Consider the following 22,880-nt stretch of genomic DNA (forward strand, 5'->3'; position numbering starts at 1 on the left):
TATGCCACCAGTTAGTAACCCGAAGGCAGAAAGTAAACTAAAAAACGAGGAGAAAAAAGAGAAGAAACAGCAAAAACTAAAATGGTGACGGCGGCAGCAAACGCCGCGTCTTTTCAAACAGTTGTGAGGCGGCCAACCGGGAGATGACAGTTTTAAAGCCTTCTTAAAAACTTCGCTGTCTTCATTGCCTTCTTTTTATGTGCAGCGAGTATGAATATGTGTACATATACACATAAATGCATGAATATGCATGCATGTATATATATAGATATATATATGTATATATATATATATATACATGGATACGCATGTATTTACATAGATATGAATATGTATATATATATTTACACATGAAAATACATTTAGTGCACCACGAAGAGGGGTCCGCCGGCCGTATTGTATGGCCACATTTGACGACTTGTGTCCATATATACAGCAGCATATAAATAAATATATACATAGATATTCATACATATTTATTTATCTAATATGTATGAGCATGTCTCCATGCAGTATAGGTTCGGTATATATATATTCGGTATATATATGTATATATATATATATATATGCACTTTGCGCTTAATTGCGTGCATGTATGCACGGGATACAGCAATGCACCTCTTTCTGCTGTCAATTCACCTGCATTTATCTCCGCTAGTTGGCCGACAGCTCGTGGAGGACCCACAGGATGAGAGGAAGAGATAACAAGGCAGCACTTTCTGTGCGCTGCACAGGGCGTGGTGTGTCGTCACCCCTCCAATAACACTACATGCATGCATACATGGGTAGATATCCGGCATATATACATATATATATAGTGTCTGTAGTGGTAGTGGAGGATGAATCAGAGTCTTCTTTTGTACTCCGATGGAATAAGGCGAAGAAGTGTTGCGCCGCACATACAGCCCACGAAGGGAACGGAGGCTTGTGCCGCAGTTTCTAATAAGTTGAGAGTAGCAGCTTGCCCAGAAAGAGCAGCAGCAGCAGCAGCAGCAAGAGAGACGGCAGGATTAATGGCTAGAGGGGCCCCCTGATAAGGCCCCAACATAGAGAGCCCGTAAACGGCGCCAATAAATGCAGCAGCAGGAGAACCAAAGAAATCACCGAAGTTAGTGCAGTAGGCAATCATCAACAGCGAGCTGACAGCGAGAGAGAGCAATAGCGTATGCACGTCGCCCGAAGTAAGAGCTGCTGCAGCAGGAGGCGCAGCAACAGCAGTAGCGATACGGCTCAGCAGCACTGCTGCTGCTGCTGCTCCACACAACTGGAATAGCCACACCGTTGCGACGTCCTTTGATATGCTCCGGCCTTCACTCAGCAGAGCCCCTCCAGTTACAGCAGGGTTTAGAGCGCCGCCAGAGACGGGTGCAGCCATTCGTACGATAGCCGCTGAATAGAAGGCGAGCCCAAGTGCTGCTGGTGCTGCTGCTGTGCCCTTGCCTGCTGCTGCTAGCAACCCGAAGCTGAGGAAGAAAGTGCCAACGAACTCTGATGTCTGCAGGTGCTGCTCTGAGAGGCGATCCAAAAGAAAGGCAATCCCTGCTGCTAGCAAAGGAGTGAACACTACAGCAGCAAACGCAGCTTCCTCTGTGGAGGCCCCCGAGATCCCGCGGCAGGCGTTAGCGCCCAGGGCAACAGCTGGGTTTAAGAAAGCCGTTGCTTCGCCTCCTATTGCAAACGAACCGTACATCAAGGCACCTAGCCAGGGGCCCTCGTACTTGCTGCCTTCATTCCCGCGAATGTAGGCGAAGACAAGAGCAGCACCAAACACCAGCTGAACGACCGTTAGCTGCCCTGCTGGTGCCGCAGCCGCCGCAGGAAACACTGGCTGAGAACCCCCCGTCAACGCCGCCAGCAAGAAAGCGCCCACTGCAGCGCCTGCAAACTGAGAAAGTATTATCATCAAACCCGCGCCAGTCTCCTGCTGTCCCCTGAAAAGATCCACCAGAGTTAAGGCTGGATTCAGGGTTTTGACGTGCGCGTCGCGCATCAACACCAGCAGAACCCCGTAACCTATAGACAAAGCAGCAGGGAAATCTAGACCCTCTAAGTTTAAGAGGGGTAATAACCCCGAAATCAACATCAACAACACACAACCTGAAAACTCCCCGAATGCCGGCTTCTGAATATTCATCTCGGCAGGCTGGAGGTGATGCAACTTCTGTGCCGAGACGTGGGGGGATTCTGATGAAGAATCCAAAGAAAGAACAAATAACAGAAGATTTCAACGTTAGTTTGTATTGTGATGAACAAGTAAGACAAAACAACTCACCAAACAACACCGCCACCGACCGCACGGCCATACGCCAACCATGCAACACCCGAGCCACCGCTGTATCGGCATGCTGCTTGTTCAGGAAGTGACACAGCTCAAAAGCAGGAAATATACCACAATTGAAGAAATTCTTCTTTTGGTTTGATAAACTAAATTAGAATGTCACTACTATAGCCTCCGTTTAGGCTGCATTTTCTCGCGCTTTCCTTGTCGCCGCACTGTCCGGAATTCATTGAGAACAGACCGCCAGCTGCTGGCGAGCTTGCCACACAAAAGTCGATGAACATGGGGAAAACACGAAAATAAAGGAGACAAAACGCAAATAAAAAATTTAACTTTGTATGAATACGTTTTGCTTTTCCCTCCTTTACTCCTAATAACGCCAACACGCAATTGATCTGGACAGCACGTCTCGGGGACAGGAAGCTTCATCAGCACCATCAGGACATCTTTTGAAAAGGTGGAAATTAAGCAAAATGAGTTGAGTTAAAATAGAAAAAGAGCTGTCTTTACTAAATGAGCTGGTTTTAAAGATCAATCGGCTGAAATGGGCACGCAAAACATTGAATTCAAGGTCACACTAGCCTTAGGAAGATGACCAAGAAAAAGCGATAGCTTGAACCAAAAACACGACGGGCATTGCATTGAACAAGAATATAAAAGGGAAACGCTTTAGCGGGAAGCGCCGCTGAAGAATCATCGTTTGCGCTTTCAGTCGATTTCAGGCGAAGATCTGGCTTGGACAACCCTCGTCGTAGATGTATGTGAAAATATGCACATGCATATATACATGTATATATATATATATATATGCATGTCTATACTTTACATTAGAATATAAAAGAGATTGTATTCATGCAGGTACGCATAGATGTAGAGATATGCATACACACACATGCATCTTGAGTATATTCATGTACATATAATGTGGTGTAGATCCGATATACATACAGTGCAGGCATACCTATATATATATATATATATATATATATATACCTATATATATAATTATATAATTATATATATTATCTATCCTATACATGTTGTACATATTGTAGAAAGGCGAAAGCAAACGATAGCAAACAAGGACACCAGGGACCACCGAGGTGTACGGCGCTGATGGGTCCTTCTTCTGCCGTATCACTTGCCTTTGTTTCTCCGTTTAGAGTGCAGACAAGCAAACGAATGAGGTCTTATTAAATTGCATATGGTGGCTTTAGTTAGTAAGCTGCAGCAAAAAGAACAAAAGTATTGATTGTACACCGATAAAACCCTCTGAGCCAAAGGCTCTTTCGCCTAAATGAACTTTTGAAAAGAAAACTCGAGACAGAAGATAAACTCGCAAAATTCAAAATTTGTTGGTTCGAGAAAGAACTCCATTTCCGGTTTACAGACACCTCACCAGCACCTCTGTAAAGGCAGCCCACCAAGGACAGCCACATCTTTTCGGTTTCGACAACGAAAAATGTTGAGTGCAAACGACAAACGGGATTACAATCAATATGCGACTTTAGCAGACAACTCTCCTGACTACGGAAACCTTCCCTGTTGCCGTTGCTCTTGTTCTTGGTTTTGCTCCTGCTGCTGCTGCTGCTGCCGTTGCTGGTGCTGTTGCTGTAGGGCAGTTATTTTGCTTGATCCGGGTTAGTGACGGTTCACGAAAAAAGTCAGAACGTTTCACCTGAGAATATGAGGCTACGGAAGAGGAGGCAGCAGCTGCGCAGCTGGCTGCTCTGCGCTGTATATACACCCCACCGTGTGCAGCTTCTTGTGCCCTTTGTTGTTTTTCATTCGTTGTGTTCCCCCTCATTTTCACCTTTTTGAAATTACTCATATTAGCACGAGTTCCAGAGGGTGCTTGTGAAGCTGTTCTTCCGCATTGTCGTCCCGCTGTTGCTGGTGGTGGTGCCGCCTCTCGTTCCGCTGCTGCGTCTGCTGCTGCTTCTGCTGCTGCTGCGTTCCGTTTTATTTTAATTCCTTTTCCCCTCGTCTGCCGCATCGCAATAGCGGCGTTCGGGAGAGGGTTTACGTCGCACCTCTTCAGGAAAAAGCGGCAGGCACCAGCAACAGCACCAGCACTTGAACTGTCTTTCTGCGTCTGCTGCTGCTGCTGCTGCTCTTCTTGTATCTCGTAACCCCTGCACAGTGCAGAATCAGCAGCAGCAGCAACGGCAGTATCAAGGCGAGGCCTGCAGTACACCGGCTGAGGGGCATTGCAGCCACCACGTGGATTCCTGCCGACACCCAACGAAGCATTTGGCCGTTGCTGCTGCAGCTGCTGCTGCAGCTGCTGCATCTCATTCCCCTGCCCCTCTCTCTGCTGCTCGCACATCGCATGGCGATGCGAACGGCTCGAAAGCTGAGGAATAATGAGCTGCGCATGCTGCTGCTGCTGTAGCTGCTTCTGCATCTGATGCTGCAGTAGCAGTTGTTGCTGCTGTTGTATCTGCTGCTGCAGTTGCTGCTGCATATGTTGCTGTTGCGAGGATAAGGCGCCGCTGGCCTGGGCCCACAGGCTCTGCTGCTGCTGGTCTTGGTGCTGTGTGCCGACAGTAGCAGCAAGAAGTTGCTGCTCCAGCTGCTGGTGTTGCTGCGGTGCTGCAGCATCACCAACCATCAATGCACTGCAGCGGGTCTCCCGCATGCAGTAATTATTTCTGCTGATGTTGCCATAGGGCGCAAGTGCTGCAAACGGAGCCTCCATTATTGCCCCTGCCGCTGCTGGTGCTTCTGCTGCTGCTGGTGTTGCTGCTGGAGAAGCAGCGCTCTGTGACTCGCTACAAAGGCCTTCAATCCGTTTGTGTTGCTGTTCCTGCGAGTATAAAAGCTGTTGCCGCCCTTGCCGCTGCTGCAATTGCTGCAGCTGCCGCAACTGCTGCTTCTGCTGCTGGCGCTGTTGGAGCAGGAGATAATGCTGGTGCTGCTGCAGTCCCGTCCGCTGTTGTTGGGCTTGCATTAATTGCATTTGTGTCATTTGCTGTAGCATTTGCTGTTGCTGCTGCTGTTGGGATATCTGCAGCTGCTGGGCTGGGTGTGTTGCGGCTACAAGTTGGCTGCAGCTGCTCTTTCGTATTTCTTTGGTTTTGTCGTTGAAAAAATTTAATAATAGTTTGTTGTCCCCAAATGTCTCCAAAGGCTTTTGCTGCAGTTCAGCAGATCCAGATGCTGCTGCTGCTGCTGCTGTCGCTGGTGCTGCTGCTGCTTCTACTGGCTCTGTTGCTGCAGCTGCTGCTGCAGTGCAGCGGAAAGCAGTAGCTGCACGGTTGAGGTGAGGGTTAGTGAGGGGCCCCTCACTACTAGGGGCAAGACGACTGCTCTTCAGCAGTGTCTTCTCTTGAGTTGCTAATGTTGTTGCTGCTGCTGTTGCTGCTGCTGTTGCTGCTGCTGTTGTTGTTGCTGTTGTTGGTGCTGCTGGTGCTGGTGTTGCAGCTGGTGTTGGTGCTGTCGTTGTTGGGGCTGCTGCTGGAAGAGCGGGCACAGCTGTAGCTGCTGCAGTTGCTGCTGCTGCCGTTGCTGCTGCTGCTCCTATTTTAATGCGTTTGGCGTTTGTATCTTCACTTCTTCTGCTGTGTGGTGCAACAGAGGCCGCTCCACATTCGTATGCAGAAAAACTAAGTTTCTGGTAGTGCGAAAGTGTTGCTGCTGTCGCTACTGCTGCTGCTGCTGCGGACCTCTGAATTTCCCGCAGCAGCACCCAACACTCCCATACACCCTCTCTAGATAGTCCCCCCGCTCCCTCTGTTGCTGCTGCTGCTGCCTGCTCCTGAACTGCTACCCCAGTAGAAGCATCAGCAGCAGCAGCAGCAGGGGCTATGCTGAAAAGCTGAGGGCTCCCTGAAGGATTTGCCTCGTCTGTCTGCAGCAGCACGGCGATTCGCTGCTGCGCTGCTGCAATAAAAAGTAAAAGGCTTCCCAGGGTTTGCACTCCCTGCAGCAGCGCCACAGCTTCTTCTGTTCCAGCCTCTTGGGGCTGCTGCTGCTGATGATGCCCCGCAGCAGCAGCTGCAGCAGAAACCACACCCTGCGCAGCACACTTGCTGCAACTGGTCTTCAAATTCGCTGCAGAGAGAAACAGCCGAAGGACGCCGACGTCTACCACCGAAGTAGCAGCAGGATCAGCAGCACCAATAACATCAGCAGCAGCCGCAGCACCAGCAGCAACAGGAACAGCGGCTGTGACCGTCACTGTCGTGCGTGCGGCGTCCTTTTGCTGCTGCGGACCCTCGTGCAGGTATTGCTGCTGCCTTATTTGCTGCAGTTGCTGCTGCTGACGGTGCAGCTGCTGCACCAAGCCCCCCAAGAGCAAGCGGTAGGCGGTGAGGGACTCTTCTGATGGTTGCGCGTGTTGCTGCAGCTGCTGCTGCCGCTGCTGCAGCTGCTGTTGCTGCTGCTCCAGCGGCGAAAAGGGCTGCAACACCGCTTTTTGTTTTCTCTCAAGGTATGTGAGGCGGAGGCAAAGCTGAAGGAAATAGTCAAATAAACAAAAACGAAAAATACGTCTACAAGCAATATTGCATAAACCAACGAACGGCAAGAGCATTTAGGCATAATAAAGAAACAAATATTCAGGCACATATATAAATAAATAAACAATAGAGTAAAATAAACGCCCAAGCAAAATAAACAGCCAAATAAACAGATAAGTGAAGGGCGCCAGTCAAAGCAAAACAACAAATAGAGCGGCACGAAAAAAGAGAGAAGAGCACAGAGCAAAGCAGAGACAAAAGTTAATAAATAAACGAAAGCCAAAGACAAGCAGACACAAACAAAAACAAAAACATAACAAGCAGCAGAGAGCGATAAAATTATAGTCACGCGGCGGCTCAGGCCTTGGGCTTAGAGCTTAGGGCTTAGGGTTCAGTGTTTAGGGTTTGCATAATCGTACGTCAACAAACAGAGACAACAAACGCTGAACAGGGCTGCTGCGCGGAGAGGATCCGGGGGCCTTCAAACAGAAAAGGAGACACAAAGGAACAGCAGATACGGCAGCAGCAGCAGCAGCATTGATGTGAATGCGTCGAGTTGAATGTGGTGCTTCATGCACAAGGTGGACGTACACTCCAAACTGCCGGCGTCAGACGTATTAATAGTGAAGAAACATCAAGTAAACAAAACAAAACAAACAAAAAAAAGAAAACAAAAAACCAATATTAAGCAAAACAAAACGAGGGAGAGTAGACGAGGAGAAAAACAGGAAGACAAAGCAACAGAACGAAAGAAGAGGAGGCAGGGAGGTATAAAGACAGCGAGACAAAGGCAAAGAGAGGAAGAAATAAAGGAAGAGATGCAACACAAAAAAGGCATACTTCTGCAGCACTCCTGGTGCTGCTGCTCTCTGCCGCTGTTTTCTCTGTCTCCTTCTGTTGAACTTCAGCCAACGCCTGCAGCAGCTGCTCGCTACTGCAGCCCTGCGCTGCTGCCTCCCGCTGCAGCAGCCCCACTTGCTGGTGCAGCGCGCGTGCTGCTGCTTGCTGTTGCTGCAACTGTTGCTGCAGCTGCTTGTGGCTTGCTGCTGCTGCTTCTAGTTCCCTCTGCTTCCCACGCTTCTGAGCAGCAACACGCTGCAGCAAAGTGGTGGAGTACGTTTGGTGCAGCAGCAGCAACTCCTGCTGCCACTGCTGCCGGTCCAAAGCAGCAGCTTCCTACATCAGCAGCACCAACAGCAGCAGCAACAACAACGGCAGAAGCAGCAGCAGAGTACTTTTGCTACCTGCCATTAGGCGTATACACAGCAAACGTTTATGCCTGTGCTGCTTGCCTCCTTGTACACTTTATAATTCGTTTTTGCTTAATGTTGCTACTGCTGCTGTAGCTGTTGCGGCTGTTGCTGCTGCTGCTGCTGGTGTTGGTTGTGTGTCTCACTTGCAGTTTCTGAATTTGTTGCCTGAGGTTATCTGCCTCTGCTGCTGCTGTTTGCTCCTTCAGCATTGTCTCCTCCTGCAGGCACCGCAGCTGTTGCTGCAGCAGCAGACTGCTGTGCAGTCGATCTGCCTCCAATGAAGAGCGCCTAAGAGCTCCTAGAGCCTGCTGCAGCTGCTCCTGCTGCGCTGCATACGCAGAAACGAGCTGCTGATACTGCTGCTGCTGCTGCTGCAAAACCACGCCGCTCTCTGGACACCAGCAGCAGAGGCATGCGCATACACGCGAAATGCTGCTGCTGCTGCTGCTGCTGCTGCAGTTACAGGAAGAGGAGCTGCAATGTGCAGGTTGTGTGTTTTGCTTTGTGTTTTTTGGTCCTTGTATTTCTCCCGTGAGGCTTCGTTCCTTCTCCGGTGCTGCTGCTGAAGAGACAGAGATGCTAAACTCCAGACAGGGCGAAGCTGCTTGCTGCTGCCGCTGCTGTACGTCTCTGTGGGGCTGCGTGGCAGTGTGAGCTGCTGCTGCTGCTGTCTCCTCCACAATTGCTGCCAATTCTTTTATTGCAACTTCTGCTGCTGCTAGTCGCTGAACTAATCCCAAAAACTGCAGCCGACGCCGCTGCACAGCAGACGCCCTGCTCCTGCACCCTTTCCACTTCCTGCTGCTGCTGCTGCATCTGCTGCTGCTGCTGTTACTGCTGTTGCAACTACTGCTGCTGCATATGCTGCTTTTGCTGCTGCTGCTCGCGGCGGTGCTGATGCTGCTGCCGACGTCCTTGCAGCAGCTCTGTGCTGCATCTAAGGTCGTGCGAACTAAGGACTGCCTCCAGTCTGACAAGCGCTGAAAGACTGCGTCTTCTGCTGCTGCTGCTGCTGCTGCTGCTGCCTGGCGACCCTTGCACAGGGCCCCGCGCAGCGCCCGCTTTAGCTGCTGCAGCTGCTGCTGTTGCAACTTGTATTCAGACAGAAGAAGCTGCAGCTCCTCCTCCCTGCGGCTCAAAGCCAAAGCCAGCTGCTGCTGCTGCTGCTGCTGCAGCTCCTGATGCTCGCGATGATATGCTGCTGCTCGCGCAGCCTCCAATGCTGCGCAAGACTCCAACGCCAACAGCTGCAGCAATAGCAGCAACAGCAGCGAAAACAGCCGCAACCCAATCTCCCTCGCGTAAGGCGGCAGCAACAAACAAACAAGCAAGCAAACAAACAAACAAAAAAGCGAACAAACAGACCTTCCTCTCTAGTGTAGCGATTTCCATATTGAGGTACTTCGTTTTTGTTTGTGCTGATAGTCGTAGGGCCATTTCTTTTTTCAGTTTCTCGCTTAAGTCTTTGTTCCTGCTGCTGGAGCTTCGCTGCTGCTGCTGCGAGACAGATAAACGGTGAGACAAAGCCACCACACAAACGCTGACGCCCTCAAGCAGAGAATCCCCTGTCTCGCGCAGTTCACCAAGCACGTTGCTACGGCTGATGCTGCTGCTGCTGTTGTTGTGGTTGTGGTTGGTGTTGGTGCTGCCTTTTTGGGGGCCCTTCCCAGCCTGGGGCAAGCGCCAGGTTGCGGCTGCTGCGGCTGCTGTGGCTGCTGCTTCTTTAGGCTGCTGCGACGGGTTTGCTGCTGAGTTTGGGGTGTCTGTTGAGGTTGTATCTGTCTCTGTCTTCATAAGATTCACTTCCTCCTTTACTTCTCTCAAACTGCATGCGAGCTCCTGCATCGCCAAAACCAGCGGGTCTGCTTCTGCCGAAGCAGCAGCAACTGCAGCAGCAGCTGCTGATGCTGGTGCTGGTGCTCCTGCAGCTTCCTCTGCTGCGGACTCTCCTTCCGCGATGCAGGAAGGGCAGCAACGAGGCCGGTGCTGCACGAGCTCGTTCTGCACTTGCTGCTGCTTGTTGTCTGTGAAGGCTGCGTGTGTGTGCAGCGCCACCATTTGCTGCTGCTTCTTTAGTGTCTTGATGCAATCGCATCCTTGCTGCAATTGCTGCTTCAGCTGCTGCTGCAGTTGGTGCTGCTGCTGCTGCTGCAACTGCTGCTGCAGCTGCTGCTTCCAGGTGTCTCTCTCGCTGCTGGCGGCCTCAAGGCGTAGGCGCAGCTCCTTGTTGGTTTGTTGCAGCTCTGCTGCTGTTGTTTCTGCTGCATTAGTGGAAGCCTGTAGCTGCCGCTGCGCTGCAGCAGTAGCTTTCAGCTGCGCATGAATGGAGGCGCTGCGGGATAAGGCGCACAGCAACCTCTTCTCGGCTTCTGCTGCAGCACTTTCTGCCGCTGCTGCTGCTGCTGTGCCTTCTGCTGCTTGCTGCTGCAGCTCCTTGTTTGCTGTTTCCTGCGCTATCAGCAGCTGCGTCTTAACAATCAAATTTGCTGTTGTCTGGGCCAGTCTTTGCTGCAGCTCCCAGCAGCTGGCGCTGCAGCTGCAGGAGCACCTGCTGCTCCTGTTGCTACTGCAACAACAGCCGCGGTTGCTGCGGCTCGCAGCAGCGCAAGGAAGCTTTTGCTGCCGCCCATGATGCTTTCGGTATTCTGTAGCAGCAGCAGCAGAACCTGCTGCTGCTGCTGCTGCAGGAGTCAGCGGCACGCAAGCTGCTTGCGTCAGCTGCTTGGTGCATGTTGCTGTCTCTATCGCAATGCCAATGCCCTGTGCGTCTCCCGCTGCTGCTGATGTCGCTGCTGCTGCTGTCGCTGCTGCTGTTGCTGGTGCTGCTGTTGCTGTTGCTGAGATTTCTAGAGAATCCATCAGCTGCTGAATGTCTTCGGGCACCTCTAACACCCAAAAGTCTTTTGACTTATTTTGTTTCCGCTTGAATCTCTGCTGCTGCCTGGGGCTGCTGATGTCGCTGCTGTTGCTGCCGTCGCCGTTGCTTCTGCTGCTGTCGCTGCTCTTGTTGCTACTGCTGCCTTCGCTGGTGGTGACGCTAGTGCTCGTGCAAGGCTTTATTTTGGGTGGACCCCGTCGGTCGCGGCCCCGCCGAAGCTTGTTCGACCGCCTAGCTGCTGCTGCTGCTATGTGTTTTTGCTGCAGGGAAGAGAGGAAGGAGAACTGCTGCTGCATTGCATTCAGCGCCTTGTTGAGTTGCTGCGAGTGCTGGAGGGAGTCCTGCAAGCGCCGCGAAAGACTGGCACGAGCAGCTTCGGCAGCACGTGCTGCAGCAGCAGCCTGCTGCCGCTGCTCCTCTAAGCGCAGCAGCAGCTGACTTGCCCGTTCCTCCGCGGCAGCTGCTGTTGCTGCCTTTGCTGCTGCTTCTTGTTCTGCTGCCTGCAGCTTGCGCTGCAGCAGGTCCTGCTGCTGCTCGTGTTGCACCTGAGCTGCAGCAAGTGCACTCTTAAGCGCCTGCAGCTCTGCTTGCTGCCGAGCTGCAGTTTCCTGCTGCTCCAGCAGTTTCTTCTTGCTGCCTATCGCATCTTTCTGTGCTCCTTCGCTGCACATGCTGCAGCTGGTGCAGCCGCTGCAGGAGCACGTAGAATCTGGCTGCTGGTGCTGTTGCTGCAGTTGCTGCTGCTGCTGATGCTGCTGATGCTGCTGCTGTGCGGCGTTGGCAGCGAGTTTCAGCAGTTGGCTGCTGAAGCCACACAGGATGTCGGTTGAATGCTGCCGCACAAACGAAGACGGAGGCCTCAGGCCTTGAAATGCCTCCTCTTCAGTTACCCCAACGGGAGCAGCCCTCTCCTCATCCCCCTGCTGCTGTTGCTGCTGCTGTTGCTTTTGCTGCTGCTGCGGCTGCTGCTGTGGCTGCTCCTGCGGCTGCTGCTGTGGCTGCTGAAGGTGCTGCTTTTGCCTTTCTGTCTGCTGCACCTGCTGCCCTGATGGCTCAAGTTGCTGCTCCCGTTGCTGTTGCTGTTGCTGTTGCTGTTCCTTCGGCAACTGCTGGGGCTGCTGCCGTCGGGATTGCTGTAACTGCTGCATCAGTTGCTGCTGTTGTTCCATTTGATGCTGCTGCTGTTGCTCCTGCTGCTCTTGCTGCTGCTGCTGCTGCTGTTGCTGCTGTTGCTGCTGCTGCTGTTGCTCGTGGTCCTTTTGCTGCTGCTGTTGATGTTGCTGTTGTTGCTGCTGCTGGTGGTCTTCCTTCGCCTGCTGTTGCTTTGCACTTGGTACTTGGGAGGACACTTCCTCGGATGCAAGCAGATGCTGCTGGCGCCAATCTGCTACCACGAGAACCTGCTGCTGCTGCTGCTGGTTGTGCTGCTGCAACTGCTGTTGCTGCGCTTGACGAGCAGTTTGCTGCAGCTGCCCGAACAGCTCGAGAGCTTCAATTTCTGCTCTGCTGTTTTTCAGTGCCTCTTGCAGGAACCGATTCTCGGCCTGAAGCTGCTGCAGGTTCTCTCCACTTGCTGCTGCAGTTTGCTGTTGCTGTTGTTGCTGCTGCTGCTGCGTGCGCGTCTCGTTCGAGGGGGTTTTGGATGCGTCTGTGCTGAGGGTGCAGAACTCTCTCGTTGGGGCGGCGTGAAGCAGAAGGCCTCCAGCAGCGACGGTGTTGCTGTCGGGATGGCCTTGTTGAAGCTTTTCTGCTGTGCAGGGGCCAAGAAGGGTGTCTGCTGCTGCTGCTGCTGCTGCTGCTGCTGCTGGTGCTTGCGAAGCCTCCGCTGGTGCTGTCTGCTGCTGGGTACACAGATCCTCCAAACGAACAAAAGCAGCACGGGAGGGCAAAGGCGAGACGGAAGATGAGGCCGTCAGGGAAGCTGCCACAGCACCCGAGCGCCGAGCGGACGCGTCACATGGTGTGCTGCTGCTGCTGCTCTTCTTGCTGCTGTTGCTGAGCAGCCAAGGGGAGTCCAGGAGTGAGTTTAGCGGCTCTGCAGAAAAAGAAGGCAAGGCGAAAGGGTGTTTAGAGCGATCGACGCAGAGCTGTCTGGCCCATATGACAGGGCTGGAGGATTCCTGCTGCTGCTGCTGCTGCTGCTGCTGCAGTCTCTGCACTTCCACGACGGGCCAGTTCGGGGAGAAGCCAGAAGAGGCAGCAGCAGACAGCCGACAACTGGTGCTGCCTTTATCTCGTAGAGACAGGAATGGCAGTGCTTGGAAAGGGGGACTGCCGCCCAAAGGGACGCTGCTGCTGCTGCTGTTGCATCTTCTATTGCTCTCGGCAGCAGCTCGCCTGGCAGTAGAAGTGCGGGAGAAGGACTGTGAGTGGCAGGAAGAAGACCGAAAGAGATTTCTTCTTGGGGAGAGAAGAAGGCAGCCATCACGCGGCAGACTGTGGGGATGTCGAAGCGATGCTCCTTCCTGCGGGAGTCCTGAGGGCGGGGTGTGTGTACACCCGCCGGCCTCTGCAATTACCGCCTGCGTCTGAGATATAAATACGGGCACTTGTGTGCAGTCTGCTGTGCCTTTTATGGTGATCCTCTCCACCTGCGTTGGGGCACCGTCATGCCGCTGCTGCCGCTGCTGCTGCGTGGGGAGCAGACGAACGACAACAGGCAGAAATACAGAAGAGCGGGGTGGAAGGGTGAATCTTTCTTTGTGTACGAATATCAGGGAGGGATTGGAACTCGAGACAGAAAGGCATTCTGATGCCTCCCCTGCATTTGTAAGACAAAGGTGACGGCGCAGCCACACGCCAGGACAACAGCCCTGAAAAACTAACGGGGAAGGCCGCACTTTGAGGAGCGAATCTTCCCGTCTTTTATGCTGCGCATTAGATGGTGAAGAAAAATGGAACAACTCGAGGCGATCGCGCCACGCCATTCTCTTCCTTATGATTAAACTCCACAGGGTCCGGTCCGAAGAAGTTAAATATCTACCTTCATTTCGATATATTCGTGGTATATTTCCTTTTAAATCAATAATATTTGCACCAATCTGTCTCGCTGCCTCCTGCAAAAGGAGGAGAGGATGCGAAGATCGGCTCAACGGCCACAGAAAGCCACGGCGAAGGCATCGCCTAGAGGGTCACCGATGTAAACCAAACGCTGATGCTCGGTTGACTGCATTGTCAGTTCTTCTTTATTGATAAAATTGATTAAATAAATAAAACTCTACTTACAAAGTCATTTAAAGCCGTCCTTCCCTATTTTGCAGCTCCTGGTGAATACCAACCTAGGCCGTCGACTCGTCCACCATTCACCGAACCCTTTGAAAACTCCCAAAATCCCATTGATCTCTCTATTAATTTCCTTCCATAGGTTCAACCATTCTAACGTTCCCTATAATTTTAGTATTTCCCAAAAAAAAGCATCAATACCCTGTCAGATCCCGCGCCACTCCACTGGTGCCGCAGCCGCATGCAGGTTGCTCGGCGGTTTGCTGCACATCGGGGTCTTGTTAGCCTAAGAAAAGTTCGTGATTCTGCTTTAAATGCAAATTTTAAAAACTTAATAATTAGAAGAATCTTTTTCCACGTTCCTTAAGATCGATTGATCTTTCAACGACAGGCCGTGAGGCGTACACAAACGCCGTAAATTCCCCGTAGAGATGAGAGCGACTTAAGCCCCGTCGTGTTGATGTCAATCAAAACGCAGCAAATAATAAATTATCTCGAGTTTAAATACGTAAACGCTGAAGGCATAATGTTATATGTCATACACGTGGTTCGTGTTGTGGAAATAGCCGCCCACAAGCACAACTGAAACATGCAGTAGACCCAAGGAAGGCGCAATACATAAGCAAAGAAAATACTTTACAAATGCAGTAACTCACATCCATTGAAATAGAAAGCATCTTGTGAAGTGGTAAATAGCCTTAAAACACAAAACGAAGCCAAACTGAGGAGTAGTCTCAATGTGAAAGAGGAGGGAACCGAAATACTGGAACAAGGAGTGTTGCACCTATGGTATAGTACAATGCTAACATGATATATATGTTTTATACGTATATAATATATATATGTATATGTATATGAATATAGTATACTAGTCTTCTTGGAGGACTGACAAAACGGGAAGAAGAGTGAAGCTGCATGGATAACTTGGTAATATTACTATATATGGATTATAAAACACAAGAATAACAGGAAAACTCACAGCCGCAGCACGCAGCACGACCACTATCAAAAAGACGGAGTTGGGTTGCGAACTACAAACGAAATTGGTTGCAGCCTCTACACGTGTCTCGTGCTGCACAGGGACTTGAGGAGGCAATCAGTTTCCTTCTTTGTGTGTATTGTTTACTAATCCTGTGTATTGCTTATTATTTTAACAAATAAAAGAATTAAGGTGGTTCATTAACCCGATAGTGGGAACAGAGAACCGAACAGAAAGTGCTGCACTATTGGCAGCTTGCACATCACCTCGCCCTCGTACATCCGAATCAATCCTGAACAAATCTTCTTCCTGCAGCAAAAAAACCCCGAAACCACGGCTATTAATTAGTACAAGCACTGGTTGTTATTCATTGTCACCCACAAAACAAATTCATACGGACTAAACAGCCTTTGCTCTGTGCGCACACCACTCCAGACAGCCGACGCTGCAGGCGAACAACAAGGCGAAATTTAGTAAGAGGGGACGCATTCCGAAGGCCATACTAATAGTAACAATACTGGTATTATTGCGCCGCATAACAACACTTTATAGATGCTATACTTCCCAGCAGCATCGAAACAAATCCAGTGAAACCAAATTTACAAAGAAGGAAACGCACCAGCTACTGATGCCGCTGACGTCGTACAAGATGGGAGAGCACTCAAAGAAGGGGGCCCCTTTCTTTGTCTTTGCAGACCCGCAGCAAGTTGAACGCATGCAGCAGAAAGAAGAGTATTTATTCTGATGGTTTGGTAGCTACGACTACTCTCTTAGGATGCAACAGAAGCAAATGCAGTTCTTCTGCCACTTTCACATATTTCACTGCTCTCTCACTGCTCTCTTGTCTCCCTGAATTTCAATTTTGTGCTCTCAGCCGCTAGCAGTGGGGGGTATCAGCTTACCTGCAGCACATATTCAATAGAGTCGAAGTACAGAAGGTCTGGAGAGAGTTCCTGCACCAGGTCTCTTTCCATTATCTGCACAAACGCACAATGCACCACTTTTACACCGTAAATGCAAGTCATGTTCAACGCATGTCTCATATATATATATATAATATATATATATATATGTACGTAGGTATAAATTATATATATGCATGTACTCATGCATAATTATGTGTAGCATATCTAACTGCATATATGTGTGCACATGTACATGCATACATACAAAAACTACATGTAGATATTCTAGGCAGAGCAGTTACGCTGGGCATATAATAAATGAACAACCACGCATATTCACGTTCACGGCTGCTTCTCTCGCTACGTTGGCATTTTCTGTTTTTGAATGCGACACAAACAACAAAAGAAGAACAAGTGAAGACAGAGCCAGAGACTGAAGAGCATATGACACCTGCGCAGGTTCAATGATCTGCTGTTCCGACAGCTGCCCAGCGCCCCAGAGAAATGTGAGGAAGTGGAAATCGTCCAATCCCCAGACACCCCGGCTGCCTGCAGCCTCCAGCATGTACCGCTGCTGCAGCGCATGTGCAACCTGCACATAGCTGACAGAACAGCAGCAGCAAGAAAACGCACAAACAAACACTACTGCTGCTGCGTGCTGCGTTCTGCTGTGGTGTGGCGTTCTGCTGCTGCTACTGGAAGGAAGTGAGTGCACAATGAAGGATAAAAACCGCTAAAAAAAGAAGGCAAAACAGATAGAACCGGGTGTCAAAGGACACAAAGTTGAAATATCGTATAACAGCAGAAACAACAGCTACAGTGGGACTGGGAGGTGGGGACATTATAGAGGATCAAAAAAACGTAGCAAAGCGGCACATCGCCGAGTTCCATATAAGAAAGGAGAGCTAACGCAATAAAAGCAAAAAACGAAGATGGTAGCAGATACAAAAGCAAGGCATGCGAAAAAGACGAAGGTGACGGACCCTTTAAAGATGCCCAACACGGCGAATGGATCATGCTGCTCTTCTTTCAGTATATTTTTCTTAAATAAGCAAAACAAGAAAATCGCAAAAGAACACTCGTGGCCAGTTCCAAAGTCCAGGCGGACGGGATTGCCGAATGAAGAACAAAAAATGTCCACCATTTCCTTTTTTTCAGTTTCCGTCACTTCGACGTCGTCGCAAGCTGCCCATACGCCCGACAGCAGCTGTTCTGCCCCCTGAAGAAACAAACACATATTCAGTTATATATACACAACAAAACCCATCGCCATATGCTGTACGTACGCCGCAGCACGCCCGCCGACAACCGCAAGCCGCAAACAGAAACAACGCGCAAAAAGATTTTAATTTGACACCAAACCGAAGTATTACTAGCATTGTTACTATAATGAGTGTTTCTATTATCACTATTATTATTGCTAGAACTCCCCAAACAAGCACCAACGGCATGCAAAGACGTAACGGCCCTTTCCTCTTCCATCTAGCAAATGACGAATGTGTGTGACAAGCCAAAAGTATCGCTTCTGTCCTCTCCCCTCTCATGATGGTGTTGATGGTGTTCAAAGCAGCACAAAGAAGAAGTGCCGAACCATTATCCAAAAAGACTATATTAAAAATAAAACCAACCGCCGCACGTCTCTAAACCGGCGAAGAAGTGCCGTCAGACGATACAACTATATTTATTGTTTTATTCATAAAGCATTCACAAGCAACCCGAAACCCCTTATGCCTCATAAGGTTCACGCCTCCCAAGAACTGTCCACGGTTTCGATTCCTAGGGTTTAACGGAGTCCCCGGATTAAGGGGAGTGCAAGGGCTAATTCGGAGTCCCAGGGACTATGACAGGGTTGGAGGGCTGAACTATTCCTTTAAAATCTTGAATTGAGGGTTTTGTGTTCCTTGTGATGAAGTGTTGTGCAGCTGTCCTTTACCGTTTAGTTGTGGTGTTCTTTAAGTCAGATCTCGTCTTCTGTTTTTGTTTTCTGCTTTGCTGTCTCTTTCTCTGGCCATTTGAATATCTTTTTTGTTTACGAGCAGTGGGCCGTTTAATGATTGCTGAAGAGGGTCGTTAGAACCCCCTTCACTACTATTTATTGCTACTCTCATGCACAACAATAATTATTATAGAGGCATATTAGTATTATTATAAATTAAAAGGTGCTGTGAGGGCCATAGCATAACCGCAATAGGTCGTGTTGTGGTGTATGCACACCAAGCCACCTCACCTCCTCTAGACGGCGGCACCAGGTCTTAAAGGCCTGATTACCAAATCGCGTTGGCTGTTCGAGAGGAGGAATTTCATCTACCCACTTCAACAGCTGCTGCAGCACCTCTACAAGAGCCCAGCAGGCTCTGTTTGCTGGCAGTTCACTAAAAGGAACAAAACCAGAGAGCAACTCGCGAGCGCCCGACTGTACCGACACCTGCGCAGCGTCTGCAGCAGAAGCAGCAGTTGTTGTTGTTGCAGCAGCTCCTGCTGCCATTGAAGCTGCTCCTGCAGAGGGGATTTGGGGTTTGTTGTTGCTGTTCTTTACATACAACAAACTAGGGAGGGTCTTCTTCCCCGCTGCATGCCTCGCCAGGCGTCCCACGAAGCTGAGGAATTGGGTGTGGGTCGGAGAGGAAAGCCAACGACGCAAATCCGCTTCAGAACGAACCGATTTACTCGTAGCTCTCAAATGCCAATCTCCACTTCCCTGCTGCTGCCGCTGCTCCAGCGCCAATGGGTGAAGGCAGCAAAACGCATCCGGCACAAAAGAAGAAACGCCAGCGGGACGGGTGCTTGCTGCAGCAGAACCAGCAGCAGCTGCTGCTGTTGCAGGGGCACTCACGGGATGCCCCAGTTCTTCAGAAGGAACTGCTGAGGAATTCCTCAGCTCAACCCCACGCGCTTTGTCGTGTGGCTCCATCCTTCGCAGCGAGGTGTACACACAACTCAAAGGCGAAAACGTGCCGTTCAGAGAAATGGGAAACAGAGGACTCCAAATAATAGAATAAAAAGGGAATGGCCGCAGCTAACTGCGTCTTCTCTGTCTTAACTCCCCCCTCCTACGGAAAGGTAAGCGTGAAAACCAGTCCACTCTTACTCACTGTTAACATTAGAGCAGGGACGCGCCCACGCTCCTTTCAGTGAGGGTTGAAGCTTATCTGACGTCTTCAGGCCGGTGGTGTGTTGCTCATTAATGAGGCATAAATGACTTCTCTTCAGAGACGAACTCGTGCCCATCCAGATGCAGAGAAGAATAATTTCTGCTAATCCTCCGCACCGACGGCAGCAGAGAGGAAGCGGCAGGTAATACTCAGGATTCCACGGAACTAACAATCAAACCCGTCATATAAAACACACATGTCTTGCAGATTACGCCCCAGTGTGCTCTGTTCTTCTGCAAGGGAAGCTCGGCATACACAGTAGTCGAATCGGAAAGCTGGGGACCTCTTTTGAGTGATCCTAGGGTAAAAGCCCCATAAACCAGCTCCTTATGAATTGCATTTTGTCTTAAATGCTTTTAGATTCCTTTTGGTTTATTTTCTTACGTAATGCACTGCCTTTTGTAGAAAACTTGCTAGGTTGCTCATGAGCAGTTCAAGTGCTGGACGGTGTTTCGGTGTTTTGCGGAATGGTTGAGTTTGCTGTGTCAGTTTATTTGGACTATTGTTTTATTTCGTTGTCTTTCTCTTTGTACTTTTGATTTCTTTACCCCCAGGAGGCTGTCATCATACCAGCTCCCTGCAGCGGCGACAGACAAACACAAGTTTGCTGGGAACAGCGCGCAGACAGGCACTCCATTGAAATTAAAGCTTTTGTAGCAGCCTCTGTCAGAGAGACAAGGAATCGGCAGCGTGAAATTTAGTAGAGTCTTCACGTATCCTACCATCAGGAAGGCCTTGGGACGTTATCACAGCATCAGCAAAATCACGCACGTGCACCTATCAGAAGCTCTTCTATCTTTAAAATGTGGCAAGTATACCCGCAATAGATAGATAGAAACGCATGAGGTGCACTTGCTTCCTCGCCTAGGGGCCTGGAAATACCTCTGCTGCTGAGCAGCACGAAGTCAAACGGGGTTGCCATATGGGGGACTGGTTCAGCGTCTCTTCATTAATAGGCGAAATTCATGCTTTCGTACAGCTGCTAGCAATCAAGGCGGGTGTGCGGTTTCAGAGGAGGAGCTGCAGCTAGCGTAGCGGGAACAGCATTGCAAGTAGCAGTGGCATCAGTAGTAGTAGCACCAGCAGAAGCAGCAGAAGTAATAAAATGTCGCTATCTGTACAGATGCAGATCCGCCGGAATGCGGAGGAGTTGCGAGCATATTTGTCCGACTTAAGAGAATGGGAAGACAGCTTTGCAGAGGCGGAAGTTCCTCAAGTGGAAACAAGTGAGCAGCAACAGCGACACGAAGAAGAAATAGAAACCGAAGACGCCAAGAAAACCACCCAGCATCAACAACATCTCTTGCAGTATGAGGATGTGAAACAGCAGCAGCAGCAGCTAGCGAGTGAGAATCAGGAGGGAGGGCCATCGTTTTTGGGTGGCTCTACGCCACCGCAAGCGCAGCGGCCTGCAGCAACAGCAACAAGCAACCGAAAGTTGGTACGCGATTTGAATCCTCTTGCGGATTACTACAAGGCCTGGGACGCCTTTAATCCTGACGACGAGACGGATAGAGAAGAAGAAAACCGAAGCAGGCAAAAGCCAAAAACAGCAAAAGCAAAGAAAGCTTCTTCTGTAGGCAGTCAGCCTCGTCCTTCCGACTGTTTAAGCCTTAAAGGAACGGCGGATACACCCGAACGTACTGTTTCCGTTTTGACGGAACAGGCAGACTCATACGCACAAAAACCGCCTGGGGAAGATTCATAGAAATCTGGTTGCTGTAGAAGGAAGGCGTGCGGAAGGCGTGCGTGTTTGTTTAAATGGTTGTATTACATTGTAGATTGCTTGTTTCTTTTGCCTTTTTCTAATTGATTCTTCTGTAGTTTGTTTTTTTCTTTTTCTGTCTGGCTGCACCCACCTGCAGCAGGTAGCAGCCCGGGGGCCGGGTTTGGATCGAAAGTCCCCGAAAGTGTCGATTTACGGCTCTTCGCCGCTATCAGGAGGTGGGGGGGCGTTTGGGTTGTTCGAAGAAGTGAAGAGATTGAAGGCAGGAGCAAATGAAGCGTACAAAGAAGGGAAATTCAACGCAGCACGCAACGGATACACGCGAGCCCTCAACGAAGTAAAGGTACACCGAATGCCAGAGAAAAAAGTAGAATCAATGGCATGAACAATGCGGACAAACGAACAAACCGGCAGGAAGAAGCACTGGAAACCAACAATAGCGGTACAGAGAAACGAGCAGAAAAGAGCGGAAGATAAACCCAACACAGGAAAAGCCAGAATAGCAGACACAAGGCACAAAGAACAAACCAGAAAGACAAAGGCTGGCTACACCAGCCGAATACAGATATTAACAGAAACAGAGTTGCAGACAAACAGACAAGCAGGAGATACAGGCAAAGAGACAAACAGAGACAGAGGTAGGAAGGCACACACATAAACAGATAAAGATAGAGGCTTAAACGGAGACGGACGGACAAACAGAGACAGAGAAACAAGCAGGAAAAGAGAAAGGCGGAATGCATTCAAAGAGGAGATATTCAACAACTGGTCAAACAAACCAACATACGAACAGAAAAACAAACAAAGACAGATAGAAGAAATAGAGAGAAGCATATTTACCTTCCCAGGTACAGAGCAGAAGCATAAACAAAAGATGCGCGTATTCACAAATACAGGATTAATATCTCCAACCTCCATCTTGCGCCTTTGTTACGCAGATGCGCATTGCTGCTGCTGCTGCTGCTGCGGGCGACACCACAACTTCCACAGCAGCAACAGCAGCAGAGGGCGAAGAGTTGGTTGGCCAGTTACACGGGAACCGCGCAGCTGCCTTATTTCACCTAAAGAAATACAAAGAATGCGTCGATGATTGCACAGCGGCTCTGAAACAAAGTCCCCTCAACCCCAAATTCCTCCACCGCAGGGCAATGGCCTGGGCGGCACAAAAAGAAACAGAAAAAGCACTCAGTGACCTCAGACAAACCTTGCAACTCCTGCAGCAACAGCAGCAACAAGAAAAGCAGCAGCATCAAAAACAGCAACAGCAGCAGCAGCGGGACCAGCTGCACGAGGACATGCAGCAACCGGAATTGGGAGGTGTAGTTCCCGATTCTTGTTTGTCTGCTGCTGCGTCGTCTCGTTTGTCGCTAATTAGGCGAATAGAGGCGGAGATAAAGAAAATACAAGCGCAAGCAGCAGAGCGGATGAGACGGGAGCAGCAAAAGAGGAAAGACGCGCTCCTGCGGCCCCTCGACACAGACGACTGCCGCTTCCCGTCAGAGCAGCTCAGGCCCCTCACCGTCATTGATGTTGTAGCGTCCCAATCAGCAGTTTAAACAGAGCAAAGAAAAAACAAACAAGAGACTCAACTGCGGTAGTTGTTGAAGTCTTCCCACAGCAAGCAACAGCAGCAGCAACAGCAACCGCAACACCAGCAGCAGCAACAAAAGTAGCAGCAGAAGCAACAGTACAGTAACAGCAGTGCGAGGCAGATTGACCGTCTGCCCCCCCTTTCCCATTTCTGCATCAAGGAGTTAGGGATAAGGGCAGTCTCGAAGCAAAGAGATGCGCTATCACTAATTGCTTTTGCTGCTGCTGATGGTGCATGCTCTGATCGCATTTATTCAATTATGCTGAGGGTTCTTGTGGCAGCCGCATTGCCTTCGTCCTGCGCCTGTATCGTTTTTACCCCAAAGCACCACACCACACAAGCTTCCCTCGATCCGCCCATCCGCATCCGTGCATATTGGAATAGATATGCTGTGCATTATAAAATTTACAATGAATAGACGGATTGGGATGCA

The 22,880-nt window shown here is 50.1% G+C and overlaps 5 protein-coding genes across 5 annotated transcripts; 2 read left to right on the forward strand and 3 right to left on the reverse strand.

The window, feature by feature from the left end:
* Positions 1–844: 844 nt before the first annotated feature.
* EAH_00021950 (aquaporin, putative) lies at positions 845–2,134 on the reverse strand (the record flags this gene model as incomplete). Its single annotated transcript, XM_013393346.1, has 1 exon — positions 845–2,134. One exon carries the CDS (start codon positions 2,132–2,134, stop codon positions 845–847), a length of 1,290 nt encoding a protein of 429 aa, XP_013248800.1.
* Positions 2,135–3,662: 1,528 nt separating this feature from the next.
* On the reverse strand, positions 3,663–13,799 carry EAH_00021960 (hypothetical protein, conserved; the record flags this gene model as incomplete). Its single annotated transcript, XM_013393347.1, has 5 exons — positions 3,663–3,685; positions 4,031–6,734; positions 7,582–7,917; positions 8,138–9,241; positions 9,360–13,799. 5 exons carry the CDS (start codon positions 13,797–13,799, stop codon positions 3,663–3,665), a joined length of 8,607 nt encoding a protein of 2,868 aa, XP_013248801.1.
* Positions 13,800–15,966: 2,167 nt separating this feature from the next.
* EAH_00021970 (phosphotyrosyl phosphatase activator, putative) lies at positions 15,967–18,889 on the reverse strand (the record flags this gene model as incomplete). The annotated part of the gene is made up of 4 exons (XM_013393348.1): positions 15,967–16,050; positions 16,430–16,580; positions 16,962–17,197; positions 18,206–18,889. 4 exons carry the CDS (start codon positions 18,887–18,889, stop codon positions 15,967–15,969), a joined length of 1,155 nt encoding a protein of 384 aa, XP_013248802.1.
* Positions 18,890–20,253: 1,364 nt separating this feature from the next.
* On the forward strand, positions 20,254–20,838 carry EAH_00021980 (hypothetical protein; the record flags this gene model as incomplete). Its single annotated transcript, XM_013393349.1, has 1 exon — positions 20,254–20,838. One exon carries the CDS (start codon positions 20,254–20,256, stop codon positions 20,836–20,838), a length of 585 nt encoding a protein of 194 aa, XP_013248803.1.
* Positions 20,839–21,794: 956 nt separating this feature from the next.
* EAH_00021990 (hypothetical protein, conserved) lies at positions 21,795–22,412 on the forward strand (the record flags this gene model as incomplete). The annotated part of the gene is made up of 1 exon (XM_013393350.1): positions 21,795–22,412. The coding sequence occupies one exon, from the start codon at positions 21,795–21,797 to the stop codon at positions 22,410–22,412; it is 618 nt and encodes a 205-aa protein (XP_013248804.1).
* Between the last annotated feature and the right edge of the window lie 468 nt (positions 22,413–22,880).

The sequence above is a fragment of the Eimeria acervulina genome, genomic scaffold (assembly GCF_000499425.1).
Source record: "Eimeria acervulina Houghton genomic scaffold, Eah_scaff159, whole genome shotgun sequence".
Classification (NCBI taxonomy): domain Eukaryota; phylum Apicomplexa; class Conoidasida; order Eucoccidiorida; family Eimeriidae; genus Eimeria; species Eimeria acervulina.